This window comes from Paroedura picta, chromosome 3 (genome assembly GCF_049243985.1).
Source record: "Paroedura picta isolate Pp20150507F chromosome 3, Ppicta_v3.0, whole genome shotgun sequence".
Taxonomy (NCBI): Eukaryota; Metazoa; Chordata; class Lepidosauria; order Squamata; family Gekkonidae; genus Paroedura; species Paroedura picta.
Window position 1 is genome coordinate 44,155,256 of NC_135371.1, and position 19,837 is coordinate 44,175,092.

The 19,837-nt window shown below is 43.5% G+C and overlaps 1 protein-coding gene across 7 annotated transcripts in view; it reads left to right on the forward strand.

Moving 5' to 3' along the window:
* DNAH12 (dynein axonemal heavy chain 12) overlaps window positions 1–19,837 on the forward strand; it is a 164,965-nt gene that overhangs the window by 44,398 nt on the left and 100,730 nt on the right. For all 7 annotated transcript variants that reach the window (XR_013229011.1, XM_077325482.1, XM_077325484.1 and 4 more), the window contains 7 exons: window positions 1,203–1,485; window positions 3,233–3,352; window positions 5,250–5,406; window positions 6,592–6,764; window positions 7,337–7,489; window positions 8,391–8,630; window positions 9,456–9,701. Coding sequence is in view for 6 of the 7 variants with exons in the window: in XM_077325482.1 (XP_077181597.1) it covers window positions 1,203–1,485; window positions 3,233–3,352; window positions 5,250–5,406; window positions 6,592–6,764; window positions 7,337–7,489; window positions 8,391–8,630; window positions 9,456–9,701 (1,372 nt within the window). In the remaining variant the exon portion in view is untranslated. The remainder of the gene's footprint in view (window positions 1–1,202; window positions 1,486–3,232; window positions 3,353–5,249; window positions 5,407–6,591; window positions 6,765–7,336; window positions 7,490–8,390; window positions 8,631–9,455; window positions 9,702–19,837) is intronic.

Sequence of the window (19,837 nt, forward strand, 5' to 3'; positions counted from 1 at the left end):
ATATGTCATACTAGACTTAAAGCCCATTTATAAAAATGGGCGGAAAATGGGCATGGGGTGGGGTGGAGAGCGTGGTAGCGTGCACCTGGGCAGCCGGGCCGCACTTACCTGGTGCAGGCTGGTTGAAGATGCGCGGCAGCGGTGAAGGAGGCTAGGTCCGGAATCAGAGTGGGGCAGTGGCATGCAACCGGCTCCGTGACAGTCTCCCAGCTGGCGCGTCCATTGTGGGGTCGGCCGGCGAGGGGTCGGCAGGGCGCTTGCGGTGGACAGCTGCGCGTCGTTGTCGGCGTGTCGGCGGCCATCTTGGATGGCAGAGGGCTGAGCATGGCGGCGCCGGGAAAGGTCGGGGAGAGGCGACGAAGCGGGCAAGTAGTGTGAGGAGCTCGGGGAGTGGGCGCGCGGCGGGGACGAAGGCCAGGGAGAGGAGGAAAGGAGCGAACAGTTATTGGCGGGTGGGGGGGGAATAGGGTGCGCGCGGCGGCTGTGGATGTTCGCTGGGGATCGGGGTGGGAAGGGCATGGGCTGGGCTGGGCCGGGCGGGGGTGGGAAGGGCGTGGGCGGCGTTAGTGGGGCATGCAGAGGAGAAGTGAGTTGCTCCCTGCCCGGCGGCCTGACGTGTCGGGAGGCGCTTTGCACCTCTGACGCATCAGGCCGCCGGGCAGGGAGCAACTGGGAGTCACGGTCGGGAACGGACGGTCGGGGTGGAGGTGAGAAGGGCTCGGGTGGCATCCGCAGTCGTGTAGGCAGGGCAAGGCAGGCACTGTGCTGAGTGGAAGTGTGTTTCCCCGGAGGGCAGCGCTGTGGGGCAAGGCTCCTGGCCGTCTGCCATATGTCAAGGATGGCCGTCGGGAGGAGTGTGGAGTTCGCGGGCGGCTGTTCTCGGGATGAGCCAAGTAGTCAATAGGGAGGTGCGCCTCCCAATTGGCCACTGGGCCCTGGATTGGCACTCGGAGGAGTGCTTCGCGGCTCCTGATTCGCTCCTCCGAGTTTTTATCCCGTACAGAGCCCGCCCTAACTCCTCCCCACCAGCCCTTACTCTTTTATTTAGTCCACGGAGCCGCAGAGCTGGATGAGACATTTCCACACCCCCACCTTGCCTGCGGTGCCGTGGGCAGTTTAAAGATTTATGTATTTGATTCAAAGTATCCAGAAGTATCTGCAGTAACTTGGTGGGCTTGCCATTTCTTTGAATTTATTTGTAGCTTTTTCTTCTTATCCAATGATGAAATGTTGGAAATCCTGTCAGAGACTAAAGACCCGCTCAGAGTCCAGCCTCATTTGAAAAAATGTTTTGAAGGTATTGCTAAGCTCGAATTTCTTTCCAATCTGGATATCAAGTCAATGTACAGCACTGAAGGTGAACGTGTGGAGCTGATTTCAATTATTTCAACTTCTGAAGCACGAGGGGCTGTGGAAAAGTGGCTGATACAAGTGGAGGATATCATGCTGAAAAGCATTCATGATGTCATTGCAAGATCAAGGCTGGTATGTTTCCATTAGAATGGCTCTTGAAAGATGCGAACACAGACCTATCTGTTTAATTTCACGCTGTTTTCTTTACATGTTTTATGGCCTTGTGGTTTTTCTTCCCATACATGACATTTAATTTAAAAATGGTAATGGCCAGAATGTAACAAAAACCTGGAAAGAACAATAAAATGAGAGTTTTACATGGCCTAACATAGTTCATGTTCTAAATATTTTAAATTCTGAAGGGTATTTATGTTTGGGTGTCAAAAGGGTTTGGATTTGTTTTTTTAGAAAATAACAGAATTATAAAAAAATATTTTTGCATTCATCTTCAAAAAACACATGCTGGATATGAATCTTTTGCTATGCAACATACAGTTGTATATTCTTAATTTCCGGATATATCTATATGAAAGGTTGTTAGAGAAAGATACTACAGGGAAGCTAAATGAATTTTTTGCAATGGTTTTTATTGCAGAAGTTAAACACTGTTTTTTAGGAAGGCTTCAGAAGAGTTATGTTAACTCAAGGTGATAAGAAATTACCAGTCCAGTTCTAAGTAGAGTTACACCCTTCTGTATCCATTGCAGTCAGTGGGCTTAGAATAATGCAAATCTGTTTAGAATTAAATTGTATATTCTTCACCTATTTAACAAATAAAAATCAACAAGATTCAGATTACATTCAAAACTTCTTAAAGAGGTCTAATACAAACTTGTCAGCCTTGTAGACAGTGCCTCACTGAAATATGCAGCCAGAAAGATGCCCAATGCAATACTGTCTTTTAAAAATGAGTTGGAATAGGAAATAGCTTCTATTCCAGATAAGTTGATAGAAAGTGTCATTAAAGTTAAGATTTTAAAAACACACTAGCCTTGAAGTCTGCAACGATAAAGCCTCATATGTAAACTATGGTTTATTGACTTTGTATATAATCAGTCTATTGAATGGAGTTACTTTTATGTGTAACTGATGCTATAAAGAATTGGTTGTTTTTTGTTATAAACATTGCAGGGATACCAGTGGCTAGAAGTCACTAAAACTTGTCTATCTCAATCTTGGAAGTTTCTGCAAGCCCTTATCTAGACATATTCCAGTAAGACAAGCTTTCTAACCATTATACTGCTGTATTTTGAACACTTCCCCTACCCTTGACATGTGCCTCCATTTACAACACTTTGCCAGCAGGATCCTAAGTTAGCTGGACCTGGGAATCACTGCTACATAAGTAACAGTACCATCCTATGTCTGCTCTGGTGTTTGCTCTGGACCATCACACTGCAGATCCTAAGATATGCCATTTGTTGGCACTCATTCATGTTCTCGGGCTTTCAGGTTGTTGCCATTTCCTGGATAGTAGTGCCTATGCTTTATAGTCATTAGGGTATATTTCCTCTGCACACCTCTTAGCTAGATCTGTTTTCAGCATGGAAGTGTTGCATCAGACATCACAGTTGAGTGGGGCCCCCAGGATATTTATGCATGAGGAAGGCATACCTTTCAAACAGAATACTGAGCAGAAGAGTTATATGTTCTCCTTGGACTTTGACACTAAGTTTAAGATGGACACTGCTTTGTCGCTAAATGAAAACTAAAAGAAAGGGTCCAATTTACTTTTGAATCCATAGAAACTTTATGACATTTTAAATCTTACAATCACAATGAGATTGATTGCTCAGTTGAATCATTATTAGAATTGAATATATTATTCTGAGTAATTAATTTTACAAATGGAGTAAGTATCATTCACTAACTTTCATAGGCATATCCAGAAAGAGAAAGAAAAGACTGGGTGAGAGAGTGGCCTGGCCAAGTGGTCCTCTGTGTCTCACAAATGTTCTGGACAAGTGAAGTACATGAAGCCATAGCTAGTGGCCCACAGGTATGATGACAATATCTGTATTATCTTTTTATTTGGTTGCTTACTTCTTATTTAATCATATTAAAGTTATTGTGTGTTTTTGTCATTTTCATACTAATGTTAACTACTTTGAACTACTAAAGTGGGATATACATTTCTACAGGAAATTACATGAATTCCCCTCCCTTTTGTCAAAATAAAAATTGAGTCTAACAATTAAAAATACACATGAAATAATTCACCACTAAATATTTGGAGGAACAGTTAATAATCCAGTACATAAGGATCTAGAACAGGCTTTCTCAACTAGGGCTTTCTTGATGGCCCTGGAAGGGTTTTCCAAATGGATGGGAGTTAATTATTTTTAATATATTTTTACAGTTTGTTAAACATTTATCAGGTGATATGACCATATGTGGTCATATCACCGTGTCCCTCCTTCTAAAATGGCCAGTGTTGTTCCTGGAGGTGGTGGGAAGGGGAGGAGCCCCAGGTGGGCATGTACACAGCTAAGCTTCCCAACCATTTTCTGCATGATCATGCCACTTCTGGAGTTTCTCGAAGCCTGAAGAATGTTTCAAGGGTTTCTCAATGGTAAAAGAATTGAGAAAGTCTGATATAGAAGAATCAGGTGATATTGTTAGTGAAGTGTGTGCAAATGGGTATGGGGGAAAATGAGTGTCCTGCTATGGCATTGGTTCTCAACCTGGGGATCAGGACCCCTTAGGGGGACGAACGACCCTTTCACAGGGGTCACGGCAGGGCAAGCAGCTTGGCTGGGGGGGCACCATCTACACAACAGCCTTCCAGGGTAAATTGAGATAGAGCATTCGTCTGTCTGGAGCAACGGAAAAGAGTGAGATTGGCATGGTGGGACAAGAGGCAGAACTGAACTTAGAAGCCCCAGAAAAAAACAAATTTTTATACAATCATGGACAGTGGATCTTCACGCCATTGGTGAACCAAAATTATTTGGTTTAATTTCTGTGAAAGAACACTTGCAGAATTTTATGGTTGGTGGTGACCACAACATGAGGAACTGTATTAAAGGGTCATAGCATTAGGAAGGTTGAGAACCACTGTGCTATGGACAAATACTAAATTATACACTGAAGTATCTAATTAAAGATGGTCCTTGCTTGGTTCTAACTATTGTTGCTTATATCATGTATGCAGCATTAATAGGTCAGTGCCAAGTATCTAATCTATACTTAAAATCCAGTAGTTTCCCCCCCTTTCCCTCTCCCACACACACTCACAAAGGTTTCCTTTGGCACTTGTAAATTTTTTACATTACTTTTGGTAGGTAAACATAATTCTTCTAGTATGTTCAAAAAGGATCTAGAAGTTGGCACTCCTAACCATTATACCAAGTTGTTCAGAAGAAGCATGGTTAGAGTGGTTCCTCAGTGGAACAGGCTTCTTCGGGAGGTGGTGGGTTCTCCTTCCTTGGAAGTTTTAAAGCGGCTAGAAATGCTGATTCTGTAAATTTAGGCAGATTATAAGTGAATGAACAGAAGGGATTGTGTCCATGCTTGGCTCTTGTGGCCCTTTCCTGCATGCAAAGGGGAATGCTGATTGCCACTTTGGGGTTGGGAGACAAATTTCCTTCAGGCCAGACTGGCCTTTAGTTCTAGGGGTTTTTTGGGGGGGGGCATCATCTGGGCATAGAATTGGGGTCACTGTGGTGGGTAGGTAGTTGTGAATTTCCTGCATTCTGCAGGGGATTGGATTAGATGACCCTGGAGGTCTCTTCCAGCTCTGTGATTTTGCCTAAATGAATGGGAAATATTGAATGCAAGAGAAATATATGTGATGTATAATATTCTATGCATTTTAAGAAGTTCGTGAAAAGATGAACGATAATATGGACAGACCACTTACTCAGAAATTTTTTAACTCTATTTTCACTTTTCAGGGCTTAAAGAATTATCACAGTAACCTTCAGCTTCAGTTAAATGACATTGTACAGCTGGTAAGAGGAAAATTGTCTAAGCAAACAAGAACTACATTAGGTGCTTTGGTTACTATTGATGTGCATGCCAGAGATGTTGTTATGGAAATGATTGAAAGTGGTATGTAAAAATATAAATTCTTCATGATTTTCTGTTATTATTGTCAGGATTGCTGCTGAACCCTGCCATGAGTTAGCATGAGTCTCTCCATGATTATTTGCTTAAGCTTTTTCCCTGTCTTGTTCTTGAGGCCCCAGGCCCATATATTATGCTTGCATGCTTGCTTGAAACTGAAACTATGTTGTGCATCCTGTTATCGCAGAGAGCTGTGAATTATTTGTCTTTTGAACCTCTTGGCCGGGCCTGCCTTTTGTAACCATAACATCTTATCTTGTCCGGAGAGGACCAAGGACGTGCGAATTGTAACACTGTGTTTTATGGCACCTGCTGTCTCCTTTCCCCCCCTCCCTTGGGAACTTTCAAGTTTTAGGCGGGAGAACTGCCTTGATAAGGGAAGGCAAATCTGTCCTCAGGCAGATTTGACTTTTTTAGCTTAGGTGTATGAAGTAACTTCTCAATAAACGCTTTCTTTATTAAAGAAGCTTGTTGTGAGTTCTTGCAACGCTTGACAATTATATAAATTAGAACCCATTTTTTTTCAATGCCTTATGTGATTATGTTTTTCTTTGAAATTGTGACTTTTAAATTCTCTCCTTATTGAAATATTTTAGCTTACCCTATACTCGCATATAAGCCTAGTTTTCAGCACCTTTAATCACACTGAAAAAGCCCTCCTTGGCTTTTACACAGGTATATACGGTAATTAAAATAAAAGCCTGCTCCAGCCAGCCAATCATTGCTCTGGCAGCTTGTAGGACATTGTTTGACTGAGGGACTCTGATCTTTTTTTTCCCTTTTGCCTTCACTTCTTCCTCTTCTTAATCACTTCTTCCAAACTATTCTTTTGGTTTCTGTGGGTGAAAAGCGGGGTACAAAAAGCAGCAGCTATTCATCCTCTTGACTTTTCTGTATTTACTGGTGGGGAGGCTGGATGGGAGAGCCTGTTATGATGGAGCATTTCCCACCCTCGGCTTATATGCGAGTCAATAAGTTTGCCCAGATTTTGTGGTAAAATTAGGCGCCTTGGCTTATATGTGAGTATATATGGCAATTTATCTAAACCCACTAACAGTAACAACAAAATAGAATAGAGCCATACTTTCAAAACATCCTGTTTTTTCTTCATATTACCCTGGCAGTGTAAATTGAAATTGAAGCCTAAGAAATTTTCCCTGTCATTACCAGGTGTGTCAAACGAAACAGATTTTCAGTGGCTTGCTCAGCTGCGATATTACTGGGAGTATGAGAATGTTCGGGTGCGCATCATCAACTGCAATGTAAAATATGCCTATGAATATCTTGGCAACTCTCCTCGTCTCGTGATTACTCCTCTCACAGACCGATGTTATCGAACTTTGGTAGGTCTTTATATGAAAATTAGAACATCTGAGAATTCAGATCATACGGAATATCCTGAGGCATTTAGGATAGTGGTGTGAAAATATATTCTAATGTTGTGATTTTCAGAATACTCCATCAAGAAAACTGTAAACTTCTTTAAATCCACTAACTTTGATTAAACTTAAGCATGAATGAAATTCTCTGTCTTAGGTACGCAGTTTTCAGGGACTGTTTTCATACATTATTGTGTAATTTTAACATGTAGTAATCTCATTGCACAATGCAGATTTTTTTCTTAACTACCTTGAGCATATAAATAAGAAAGGGGAGATGTAACTCAAAATAAATAAGGTGTGTGTGTGTGTGAATGAGGGGTGGGGGTAGAGGAAGGAAAGAAGGAACAAGGAGAAAAGAAGATTTGGTGGGAGATGTGAATTTTAAGGCAAAGTATGTTAGATCATGTGTAATTAACCAAGTGTGGAATTGTTTATCGGTGTCATTAACTTCATGCAATTTTGTTTCTACTGAAAGACTGTGGCAGCATTTATGTTTAGAAATATTTTAATTGCTTTTCTTCTTTTCTTCTTAGATTGGAGCATTTTATTTAAATCTTGGTGGAGCTCCAGAGGGCCCAGCAGGCACAGGTAAAACTGAAACCACCAAAGACCTGGCTAAAGCTCTTGCTGTACAATGTGTCGTCTTCAACTGTTCTGATGGCCTTGATTACCTAGCCATGGGGAAGGTAAAGTGATGCAAATAATAATTGTGGTTTTCTAGTTCAAAATGTTTGCTTATTGTCAAATCTATAACCCACCCCTATCAGCCCTGCTGTCTCAGGGCGGTTCACAACAGTCGATACATACAATTTAAATGCAATAAAATTTAAAATAAACAGTTAAAACACCAAGCAGTTGATGACATATCAGTTCTATTTCAACTTTGAATAAGATGGGGAAGTTGTCTGACTTGCCACAGAGGGAGGCCCTTAAGTATTTGCTTGTTTGAACTGGCCTGGCAGAAGAGCTCCATTGTGCAGACCCTGCTTGTGTGCACATTAAAATCATCTTTAACAAATATGTGGAACTAAAATTCAGGCTTAGCACAAGCAACAGCTACTGAGAACAAGCTATACATTGTCATTTTTTGTATTCTACCTTGGTCCCTGTTGCTTGTGTACTGAGTACAGAAACTAACCATGTCGAATCACTGGCAGCTCATCTAGTATTTGCCCTTTAAATTATAACTGCATTAGATTAAATCCTCATCTTTCCACAGGCAAATGTCTTGCAGACTATTCAATAGGTGGTCACAAAAATCATGCTAAATGTATAGGAAAAAGTATGTACAGGTTCTCCCACACCCCTTCCCTTACATTAATGTACAAATCTACCACTGCTGAATCAAAGCCAATGCCATAGCATCAGTAAATAACTGCATAAGATTTGGAAGACTCATGTACAGAGACATTCCAATTTTTTGCTTCCTCTAATATAGCCGCTTTATTTGCCTGAAGTACCGAATTTGATATTCTCGCAAACAGATTACTGTTCTAAGTATAAAGTACATGTCTCCAAGGCATTGGAATATTTCCTATGATCTGTCTTGAATATAATTACAAGCTTACCAATTTTTTTACTTTACAGTTTTTCAAGGGCCTGGCATCTTCCGGAGCTTGGGCCTGCTTTGATGAATTCAATCGCATTGAGCTGGAGGTGCTGTCTGTGGTAGCTCAGCAGATACTTTGCATCCAGAGAGCTATACAACTGAAGCTGGAGATATTTAATTTTGAAGGGACAGAACTAAAACTTAATCCCAACTGTTTCGTTGCTATTACCATGAATCCAGGTTATGCAGGTCGCTCTGAACTTCCTGACAATTTGAAGGTAAAAATGCAAAATTAACATATTTACTGACCGTAATTCCATATCTCAGTAAAGCAAGTCTTTTAAAAACATTTCAAAATCTGTGTATTTTTAGTACAAGTTGGCATTTTGACTATCTTCCCTAGGATCTCTTATTCATATAATAAAGATATAATAAAGATAATAAAGATGTTTGCATAAATCTTAACACCTTTTTCTTCATGAACTTCAGAATACTTTAAGTAACCATCTAGCAGGCAATAGAATGGAAATAGTTTCTTATCTCTCCAGCAATGTGCCTACTATTTGTACTGGGGGTAGGGAGGCTGGGAGACAGACATATCAGATGCCTCTAACAAATTGTTGGTTTTACATGGCTGTGGAGAGAAGGGTTAAATTACTCTCTGCAAATGTTGATCTCAAAGGTAATTCTTTCATATGCATGTGTGGGGCTGCCATTAGTGATTTGTGTATGGATTTGAGGTTAAGGTTACACAGTAGATGAAGAAGTTCACATGGTGAGACTAGAATAACTATTTTCAACAATACACTTGAAGTCTTTGTCTCTCATGTTTTTAGGGGGGTTATTTTGTTTGCTGGAAATAGAATGTTTTGACTTAGCAACTTGTAAAAGATAGAATGGGTCAGAGGGGGCAGCACGTGCACTGATGTTTTTGAATTATAGATAAGGAAGGTGATTGTGGGAGGAATGGTTTTAAAAAATTAGTAGCTTTAGTCCTGAGCAGAGGTCTGGGGAATGCTCAGTAAAAGACTATTATCTGTTGTTACTGCCTGCTGCTATTGCAAAAGTATAATACTTACAATGCTTTTTTGAATGTGCTTTAGGTCCTTTTCCGAACGGTCGCCATGATGGTTCCTAACTATGCCCTCATTGCTGAAATTTCTCTTTACTCTTACGGATTTCTAAATGCTAAGCCATTATCCGTGAAAATAGTAATGACATACAGATTGTGTTCAGAACAACTCTCATCTCAGTTCCATTATGACTATGGTATGCGTGCAGTGAAAGCTGTATTAATTGCTGCTGGCAACCTCAAATTGAAATACCCAGTAGAGAATGAAGATATATTGGTAAGTTCCACATTAGTCACTGTTTTAATAGCATTGCAAAGAGTTAGTCGAATTAGTTCCAGAAGAATAAAGCAAACGCCCAGTGATGCATTAAAAACTAACGTTTATTTCAATATGAGTTTTCATAAGTCACAGCTCCACTTTATTATTTATATATCATTTAAAAATTTTACTAGCTGCCTTTCTACCTTAGGAATTCAAGGTGGCTTACAATGTAACTAATCCTTATCCATTGTTCCTCTTAATATTTGTGAAACAGTCCTGGGGGTAGAGAGTGTCCTGGCTGTCCGAGTTGGAATAGGGCCAATCAGGGTTCAGCCTGCAAAGCTGGCCACACCCAGATTGGCCCTCCACCTACAGCTCCCACCCTCTCTTCCTGGACACTAGCCACTTTGCTCTCAGACGATGCAGGAGCCAGCGTGTGACAGAGAGACACAGAGAGCTATGCCAAACTGGAAACCAACCCTGATTACCTGCTATGGCTCCTGCTGCGAGAGAGAGAGAGAGAGACAGACAGAGAGCTGCCTCAAACAAGCTCTCATTCCCTGTTACAAACAGCCCTGATTACCTCCTATGGATCCTGCTACTACAGAGAGGGAGAGAGATCTGCACCTGCTGGTGTCCCCTGGGTCCTAGCGGCCATTGCATACCTGGTTGCAATGGGCTTTCTTACTAGTAATAAAATATGTACATAAAATTACTAGTTACAATCCAGAAAAAGAACTAATCAAATGTTGTCATGCATATATCTTCAACTCCCTCCCAAAGACTCAGAGTAAGGGGGACAGGTGTGGCTCATTGGGCTCTCTCTAACCAGACAAGCTTCTTTGACTGATGGCACAGTCAAGAGGGCCTCTCCCTGTGAATTTAGTTCCTGGGCTGGAACACATGAGAGAAGATAGTACTTCAGATACCCCAGTATCAAGCCACATAAGGCTTTAAAGAAACCATCTAAGGAAGTGGGCTTTGATACATAAAGACTCCCACTGAAATAAATATGTTACCTCTTTAAGGTGGTACTGGACTTTTGTTTGATGCTTAAAAACAAACAAGTTCCCTATTAAATCATGGCTGTGCTTTTTAATTCAATAAAAGTTCTATGATTCATTAATCTTGAGCAGTGGATAGTTGTTAATCACTTATCACCCAATACACAAAAGGATTAAAACACTTTTGCACCTACTGGAGTTCTGCTGTCAGAGAATAAAAGGGCAACGAAGTCATAGGAATGTATGTCCAAATAAACTTGCAAACATGACAAAATATAATGCCTCTTGGCTATTCTAATATATTTCAGATGATCTTGCTATAGCCAGTTTGGATATAGGCAGTAGTCTGATGGCCTCTGTCTTTGTTTATGCTGGTTATCAGGGTCAGTCTGAAACAGTGTCTTCTTGGACTAACACTTGAACTGATACGCAGTATCAGTGATTGCATCTGTGCAGTTTCATAGGATGAGGCTGTTAGCAGAAAAAGACAGTATTATCGATTATGCATGGGGCAGGTAGTCTGGGGTGGTGGTAGTAGGGCAGCGGGGCTAATCCCTGATTATGCATGACGCTGCTGCCATCCTGGCCCTGGCCCAGCGTAGCACCATAGATGGCCATCGTCGTGCCTCTGCAATACCGTGGATGCCGTTTACTTGTGGATTGTAAGCTAAACATGAGCAGGCAGTGTGATGCAGCGGTAAAAAGGCGAATGCCATTTTGGGCTGTATCAACAGGGGCATCACATCAAAATCACAAGATGTCATAGTCCCATTGTATATGGCACTGGTCAGACCACACCTGGAGTACAGTGTGCAGTTCTGGAGGCCTCACTTCAAGAAGGATGTAGATAAAATTGAAAGGGTACAGAGGAGAGCGACGAGGATGATCTGGGGCCAAGGGACCAAGCCCTATGAAGATAGGTTGAGGGACTTGGGAATGTTCAGCCTGGAGAAAAGGAGGTTGAGAGGGGACATGATAGCCCTCTTTAAGTATTTGAAAGGTTGTCATTTGGAGGAGGGCAGGATGCTGTTCCCATTGGCTGCAGAGGAATGGACACGCAGTAATGGGTCTAAGCTACAAGTAAAACGATATAGGCTAGATATCAGGAAAAAAAAAATCCCAGTCAGAGTAGTTCAGCAGTGGAATAGGCTGCCTAAGGAGGTGGTGAGCTCCCCCTCACTGGCAGTCTTCAAGCAAAGGTTGGATATACACTTTTCTTGGATGCTTTAGGATACTTTGAGCTGATCCTGCGTTGAGTAGGGGGTTGGACTAGATGGCCTGTATGGCCCCATCCAACTCTATGATTCTATGATTTACAGCCCTCCTGGGCCAGCCTTGTGCATAATGGCCCCTGCAGAAACGCTGCATGCCTGTCGGCACTGCGGAGCCGCAGAGCTGGATGGGACATTTCCACACCCCCACCTTGCCATTATGCGGTGGGGGCACCATGCCCCTGATTCTCTGTCGCTGCTGCTGCACAGCGCACTGGACTTTCCCAGGCCTGGCATTGTGCGTGCTCGCGTGCTATGCTGGGGCAGTTCATGTTTGCTGGGGAATTCCCTCCCCCATGAATACGTGGGAAGTGCCAGGGCATGCCACCACACTGGAAGGACCCAGCAGCAGCCCGGCGTGGTTGCTGTCGTGCAAAATCAGTCTATGAAAGCAAATGGTATATACTTATTGCTGAGTACAGATTCCTGATCTCAGTTATTACCATTTTTGTGCTCCCAATTTTTTTCAGGAATTTTCCAGTGCTATTGCTTAATTTTTTTCTCTATCTATATATAAGCAGGAAGAAATATATTTCTAAATAACAGGTAAACTCTAGGTTGAATTTGGATTTTACAGCAAGGTGTAATTTATTTATTTGTTTGTTTGTTTGTTTGTTTGTTTGTTTGTTTATTTGTTTATTTATTTATTTATTTATTTATTTATTTATTTATTTATTTATTTATTTATCATACTTCTATATCGCCCTCCCCGGAGGCTCAGGGCGGTTTACATTATAACAGAGAACCATACATAAAACAGTCTGTAGAACATGTACATCGATAACCAACAATTGCAAACAAACACAACACAGTATAACAGTAAACAATCGTAATACAAACAGGTCCAGGGCTTGTTGATGGGATTCTGAGGGGGTTGGCTTATTGACTGAATTCTGAGGGGGGGGGAGCAGGGGCCCTTGGTTGCTGTAGATTACTTCTGGTCTCGGCCAAATGCCTGGTGGAGGAGCTCCTTTTTGCAGGCCCTGCGGAACTGTTTAAGCTCCATCAGGGCCCTGATCTCCTCTGGGAGCTCGTTCCACCAGGTAGGGGCCAGAACAGAGAATGCTCTGGCCCTGGTTGTGACCAGACGGACTTCTTTAGGGCCAGGGATCCTTAGCTGATTGGAGGCAGTAGAGCGTAGAGCTCTTTTGGGGGCATAGGCGGGGAGGCAGTCCCTCAGATACACTGGGCCCTGACCGCGTATGGCCTTGAAGGTAATTACCAGAACCTTTAGTCTGATCCGGAATTCAACTGGTAACCATTGCAGCTGATGGAGAATAGGCCGGATATGGGACCTCCACGGTGTTGCCGTGAGGATCCTGGCTGCTGCATTTTGAACTAGTTGTAGTTTCCGGGTCAGGGCTAAGGGCAGGCCTGCGTAGAGCAAGTTACAAAAGTCCAGTCTAGAGGTGACCGTCGCATGGATCACTGTGGCTAGGTGTTCCGGGGCCAGGTAGGGCGCTAGTAGTTTGGCTTGGCGGAGATGGTAGAATGCCAGCCGCGCTACCTTTGTGATCTGGGCCTCCATTGTGAGGGAGGCGTCCAGAATCACGCCTAGGTTCCTGGTGGAGTGAGCCGTAGAGAGCTGCACGCCATCCAGGGTAGGCAGGCACGCTTCCTCGCATGGGCCCTTCCTACCTAGCCACAGGACACCGTCTTTGAAGGATTGAGCTTCAGATGACTCTGCTTGAGCCATCTCGTCACTGCTTCCAGGCAGCTGGCTAATGCTTCTGGGGGAGAGTCAGGGCAGCCATCCATCAGGAGGAAGAGCTGGGTGTCATCTGCATATTGATGGCAACCCAGCCCAAACTTCCGTACCAGCTGTGCGAGAGGGCGCATGAAGATGTTGAATAGGATAGGAGAGAGGACCGCCCCTTGTGGGACTCCACAAGTAAGTTGCCGGCAGCCTGATGTTTTCTCTCCTATTGCAACCCTCTGTCCACGATCCTGGAGGAAGGAGATCAGCCATTGAAGGGCTGTCCCTTGTATTCCAGCATCGATGAGGCAGCGAGCTAGAAGCTCATGATCGACTGTGTCGAACGCTGCTGAGAGGTCTAATAATATCAGCAGTGCTGACCCGCCTCGATCCAACTGGCAACGGAGGTCATCCATCAGGGCGACTAGTGCTGTCTCTACCCCATGGCCAGGCCGGAAGCCTAACTGGGATGGGTCTAGGACCGAAGCTTCTTCCAGGTATTCTGTCAGTTGGTTTGCGACTGCCCTTTCTATCATCTTGCCCAGAAACGCTAAGTGCGAGACGGGCCTGTAGTTGTTAGGCTCTTGTGGGTTTAGAGATGTTTTTTTCAACAGTGGACATACCACAGCCTCTTTCAAACCCTACGGGAATTCTCCTGTTGTTAGAGATAGGTTGATTATCTCCAGGAGGGGGCCCATTATCTTTATGCCAGCTGTTTTCAAGAGCCAGGATGGGCAAGGATCTAATGGGCATGTAGTTGGTCTTGTTGTCGCTAGAATCCTGTCCACTTCGGTCAGCGTGAGTCGTCTGAAGTTACTCATAGTTTTCTCCAAAGACGGCCAAGGGGCCTCTAGTTCACTTTTTGTATCTAAGGTTGGAGGGAGGTCGTGGCGGAGTGTCGAGATTTTGTCTGCAAAATGACTCGCAAATGCCTCACAGCTGATGTCCAATTGGCTACTGTTTTGTTGCCCTTCAATCAGGGCAGTGAGGGATCGAACTACCTTAAACAATTGAGCTGGGCGTGAGTCTGGAGATGCGATGGTAGCCGAGTAAAAATTACGTTTTACTGACTTCACCGCCATCTCATAGGCTTTCATCTGCATTCTATAAGATGTTCTCGAGCCTTCGTCACGAGTCTTCCTCCAAACTCGCTCTAGCCATCTCAATTCCCATTTCTTGTCACGAAGTTCCTCAGTGTACCTGGGGGCTCGCTTGAGACGGGGCCGGAGAGGGCGTCGGGGAGCTATCTCATCAATGGCAGTCAGCAGTCTGTTATGCCAGTCACTGACCAGGCCATTGAGAGAAGTGCCGGGAGGCATTGGTTCCCGCAGAGCATTCCGGAATCCTATTGGATCCATAAGTCTCCGTGGGCGAGCTAAAATTTGCTCGCCCCCCTCCGTTTTCTGTTTGCAGTTTTTTTCCTCCTTTTTTCCCGCTTGATTATCTTCCAACCCTATTTGTTCCCGCTCAATTTCTGACAGATTGTTTAATGCCCCTTCCCCCTTCTTGGGTGGGGTTTTCGCCATTTAAGATCCTCTCCCTCCCCCACCTAATTTGCTTCCCGCTCAATTATTCCCGCTCAATTTTCTCGACGTTTGTTTGGTATCCCTTCCCCCCTCTGGTGTGAGTAGCGTCTGTCTGTATCCTTCTCCCTCCCCCATGTAATCAAGACGCTATTCCCTCCCAAGACCCCCAGTCGTTCGTGGGCAGTCTCCGCCCCCTCTGGGCACAAATCAATTTAAATCATTTATAATTAAATAGTTATTCAGTTGAATTAATTAAGTTGTTGTCCGTTTGAGTCTTTCCACTTCACGAACCCCCCCCCCCCCGACCTCCCAAGGTTTGGCACCTCTCTTTTCTTCTTTGTTCTGGCTATGCGTGTGTTCCTTTTCTTCTTTCCCTTTCCCCTCTCCTTACTTCAATACACTGGCCGGCCCCAAGGCGCTGTGCTCCCGGTGGGCTGCAGCAAGGTTCTGCGAAGGTGGGGAGGCTGTAGACGAAGGCCGGTTTTTCTCGGCCGCGGCTGGGTGCGTGGGTGGATGGTGGCCGGGGCCATGGGCGGCGGTTCAGCGTTGGGGTGGTGGATCGAACGGCGCATGGGTGGTGGGCTCGGCGCAGCAGTGGTCAGCGCGGCAATGGTAGAGCGGTCGGAGCACGGGTGGTGGGCTCGGCGCAGTGGCGGTGGGGTGGCCCCGGCAGGAGTCGGCTCAGTGGGTGCAGCGGTTGCGGCCGACCGGTCTGGCGCGGTGCGGCTCAGCTGTCGTGGGCCCGTCGTCGTGGGATCAGTCGGTGGTGGGCCCGCAGCGCTGGCCAGTTGTCCGGCTCTGTTCGAATGGTGCACGCAGGTCCAGGTAGTGACGGTTGCTGTCCAGCTCTGTCTTGGGGGGGTGTGGAGGGACTCTTGCAACGGCAGCCTCCGTTTCTTGATGTTGATAAGCTGCACCGGTGGTCAACTCCTTCGGTTGCCTCCGTGGGCTCTACGCTCCCCCAGTCGGGCTGAGAGTCGCTGTCGCTTCCCTCCGATTTTCTGGTTAATTTCTAGTTGAGTTCCTTACCATGTTCGTCTTTTTGTCTTTTGATGTTCTTCTTGTTTGTTTTCAGCTTTTGTTTGTGGAGTTTGAAGTCTTTTTTTTTTTTATAGAGAATTTTTATTTTATTTTCCAGAGTTAAAGACAGTGAGATACATGCAATCTACATTATTAATACAGAAAAGGAGGGTTATGCTCTTCATTTGATACACTTGGTTCCCCGTTTTAATCCCCTTTGTAAATAGTTCAGGTAAGGGCCCCATTGTTCTTGAGAGGCCTCTTCTATTCTTCCGTTAATTATTAGTGTCAGTTTGGCCATCTTGGCAAAATCAGCTAGTTTATTCAGCCAGTCTTCTGTCGAGGGTAGTTCTTGCATTTTCCATTTCTTGGCCAATTCTATTCTTGCTGCCGTCGTCGCGTAGAAGAAGAAGCTCTGTATGTGGGTTGGGAGGCACTGCGGAAAAACATTTTGGCTCCCCGTTTCAATCTTAAAAACCCTCTTCTCTTCATTTAAGATTATAAGACTGGCTACAATATTATGGACTTTTACCCAAAGCTTATAGACTTTTTATAGACTTTTTCACGTTTGCACCACATTTAAAAAGAGAAGTCTACTTTGTTACCATCAGCATTTGTTTACATAGTTTTTGACAATTTTAACAATCATAAACAGTTTATAACATGGCCCTAGAGCCCTCCACATTTCCACTAGGGAAAAGGAAAAAGGAAAAAAAACAAGCCTGCTTAGTTGTACGGAAAGAAGATAAACAAATATATGTTTATGGGTTGCTAAGGTTATTAAGTTATATAAGTGTACATTGTTAGTACCAGAAATGATAAAATGGAGTCTTCATTAATTAGTAGAATAAATTCTTCGTTAGTTACATTTACACCTCCTCAGTTAGGAACCTCCTTTTAGTTATGCTTTAAGTTTAGGCTGAAAGTCACTACAGAGATATGTTAAATAATTCAAATTCAGCTACCATAGGAAATCTAAAACCCCACACTATAATGTAAACCCATAATTTTAGGCTGGTAGACACTACGAAATTAGATTTAATAATACAAATTCAGCTTACTTAGAAAATCTTAGACCCCAGATTAACTTCTTAACTAGTTATATTGCCTATATAGCTACGGAAAGGAGGGAAAAGAGGAAAAGAATTTCAACCACTGTGTTACATTTCCGTTCCCCAAGCTTCTTAAGGGGGTCTCATATCGAGGCTTGTTACGTCTTGTGGCTCCCATTGACTAATGTTCTGTCCAGTTGGTCTTTGGCTAGGAAAGTACAGTTGTAATCTTTCCCTCAGAGTATACATCGATAAACCTTGAAACAGTTGTACCTCCTGGACTCCAATATCAGTACAGATGTTTTTCCAAGAAGCTCCTTTCAATCGATTGCTTTCACCGGAGATCCATATGTCTTTTAATTGATTCTTGTGTACTGTTGCTTTGGAGTGGCTGTATATCTTCTTAGGTAGGGTGTCCTTATCTGAGCTGCAAGACTCTGACATCCCCTTTTCCATCTCCATAATTTCAGATTCCTCTTCTGCTGGTAATTTTCCACCTTGTTTAGAGCTATCATCAGCCACTACTATTGGTTCATCATTCCTGTTAGAAACTTCTTCCTTAATGCCTTTAAACTCCATGAGCATATTTTTAAGCGAGCCATTTATTGATTCTTTCAGGTCTTGGGTTTGTTTCTCTAGAAGATATGCAAATTCTTTAAGCGTAAACATGTTCCAGGCTTGAAATTTTGTTCAATTTTGCATATGTTGTTTCCAAAATATATTTGCAATTTTGCAAATAACCAGTAGAGGTCCTACAGAGTCCTAACGAAAGCAACAGTCTGTTTTGATATTAAAGCAATGTCTCTGGAGTTTAGTTCTCGCGAGATCTTCTTATCTCTCTTATCACCGAAGACCAAAACAGATGCAATAAGAGCTGTTACTTATTAGTTTGAGTTAATTTAAGTCCTTCTTCTACTTAGAAAAGAAAATTAGCCTGCCTCATATTGAGGTGGCTTCAAGCAGAGCCAGAAACGGGGGGAAAAGTAGAGACGGAGAAGCGGAAGAGCACTTGCATCTCTACGTTGATTAATGACTTAATATCTTGGAATTTGGCAGATGTCCACCCCCTCAGTTGCAATAAATCGTCTTCCTGTCACTCTAGCTTGTTTGGATTAGAGAAAGCAACTTTCCACGTCAAGAGTTTATTCCAGGGAAGAGGGTGCCGGGGGAAACCCCACTCACTGTTTGTAGGCTCGATCTGATGTCTGCCAGATGTTTTCGCTCCGGAGTTGTGGTGAGTCGAAGGTCTTGCAGGGAGGTATCCAATTAGCTTTGTAGATTAAAATAAGCTTTGTAGATTGCAGAGTTTAAAAGGGGGGAAAAGGAGGAAAGGATTTTAAGATGGCGGACGGCGCTTGCTGGACCCTGTGCACACTGAGCTTACGTTCCAGTGGGAGATTAATTTCCCTGCGGAACAGAGAGGCCCCAGAGATTCACAAGGAATTTCTGAGAAGATTGTGGGTGGGTTAGCGTACCCAAAACCCGATTCTGTCAATCACAGCAGTGATTGACCCTCAGTGGAACAGGAGCTCGAAGTATTCGAGCTATCCAAGTGCCATGGCTCCGCCTTCTTCTGGGGTTTGAAGTCTTGTTACGTTCTTTTAAAGTTTCAGTCGTTCCTTGTTTCGGTTCTGTTCCTTTGAGGTTTCCGTGGCTGAATGGTGGGATTCTTTTTTAATTAATGTTTTAAAAAATTCTTATTGTTATTTTTAATCAATTTGGTTGCTTTTTGATGGTTGTTCTTGGGCTGGGCCTGTTTAGGCCTGTTTAGGCCAGTTTAGTTGCGGGAACAGTCTGATTTCATGACTGCTCCGGCCGGCCTCTTGTGGAATGTCTTTAGTCATGAAATACCTTTAGTCATGAGTGCAGCTTGTTCCAGATTCATGCATGCCCTCCCTCCTTTCCTTTTCCTTCACAAGAGAATACTCTTATTTTCTGAGGATTAGCCACCATTCTACTTTGCTGATGCACTTTCATTCAGATGTCATGGTAAATTGGAACTTGGCTGAGTAAAGTTTGAATCTTCACATAAAAATACAGGAAGAGGAGAAAGGTTGTCTATGGAAACAAGCTATATTCAGTCCTGATTTTAGAAGGACAACAGCCTATAGTGCTATCTAAATGGAACCTACAGCATGACTCTTTCTTATGGCTCCCGACTCCCCTCTACTTCATACAAATGAATGCAAGAACCAACTGCAAAGGTAGACAAAGCTGGCCCATTTAAATTAATCATTAACTGTGGCTCTGAGCTGGAGCATCTGCTTTGGATGTAGAAAGTTTGAGGTTCAGTTCAGAGATCTGGTAATAGATTATGTGAATGCCCTTTGCATGAGGATCTGAAGAGTTTCTGAAGTCAGCATTTGCTGGCAGGGGCTTGTGGGAATTATAGTCCATGAACATCTGGAGAACCACAGGTTGACTACCCCTGGACTAGGGATCATAATCAGTATAAGGCGGCTTCATGTGTGCAAATTACAATTTGAAAAAAAATTGGTAGCAGCGCATACTTTGTTACGTAAACGTGCTTTAAGTTTGTAATATCAACTGGAATTTCCTTCCTGTATAATTCTTCTCTTTTA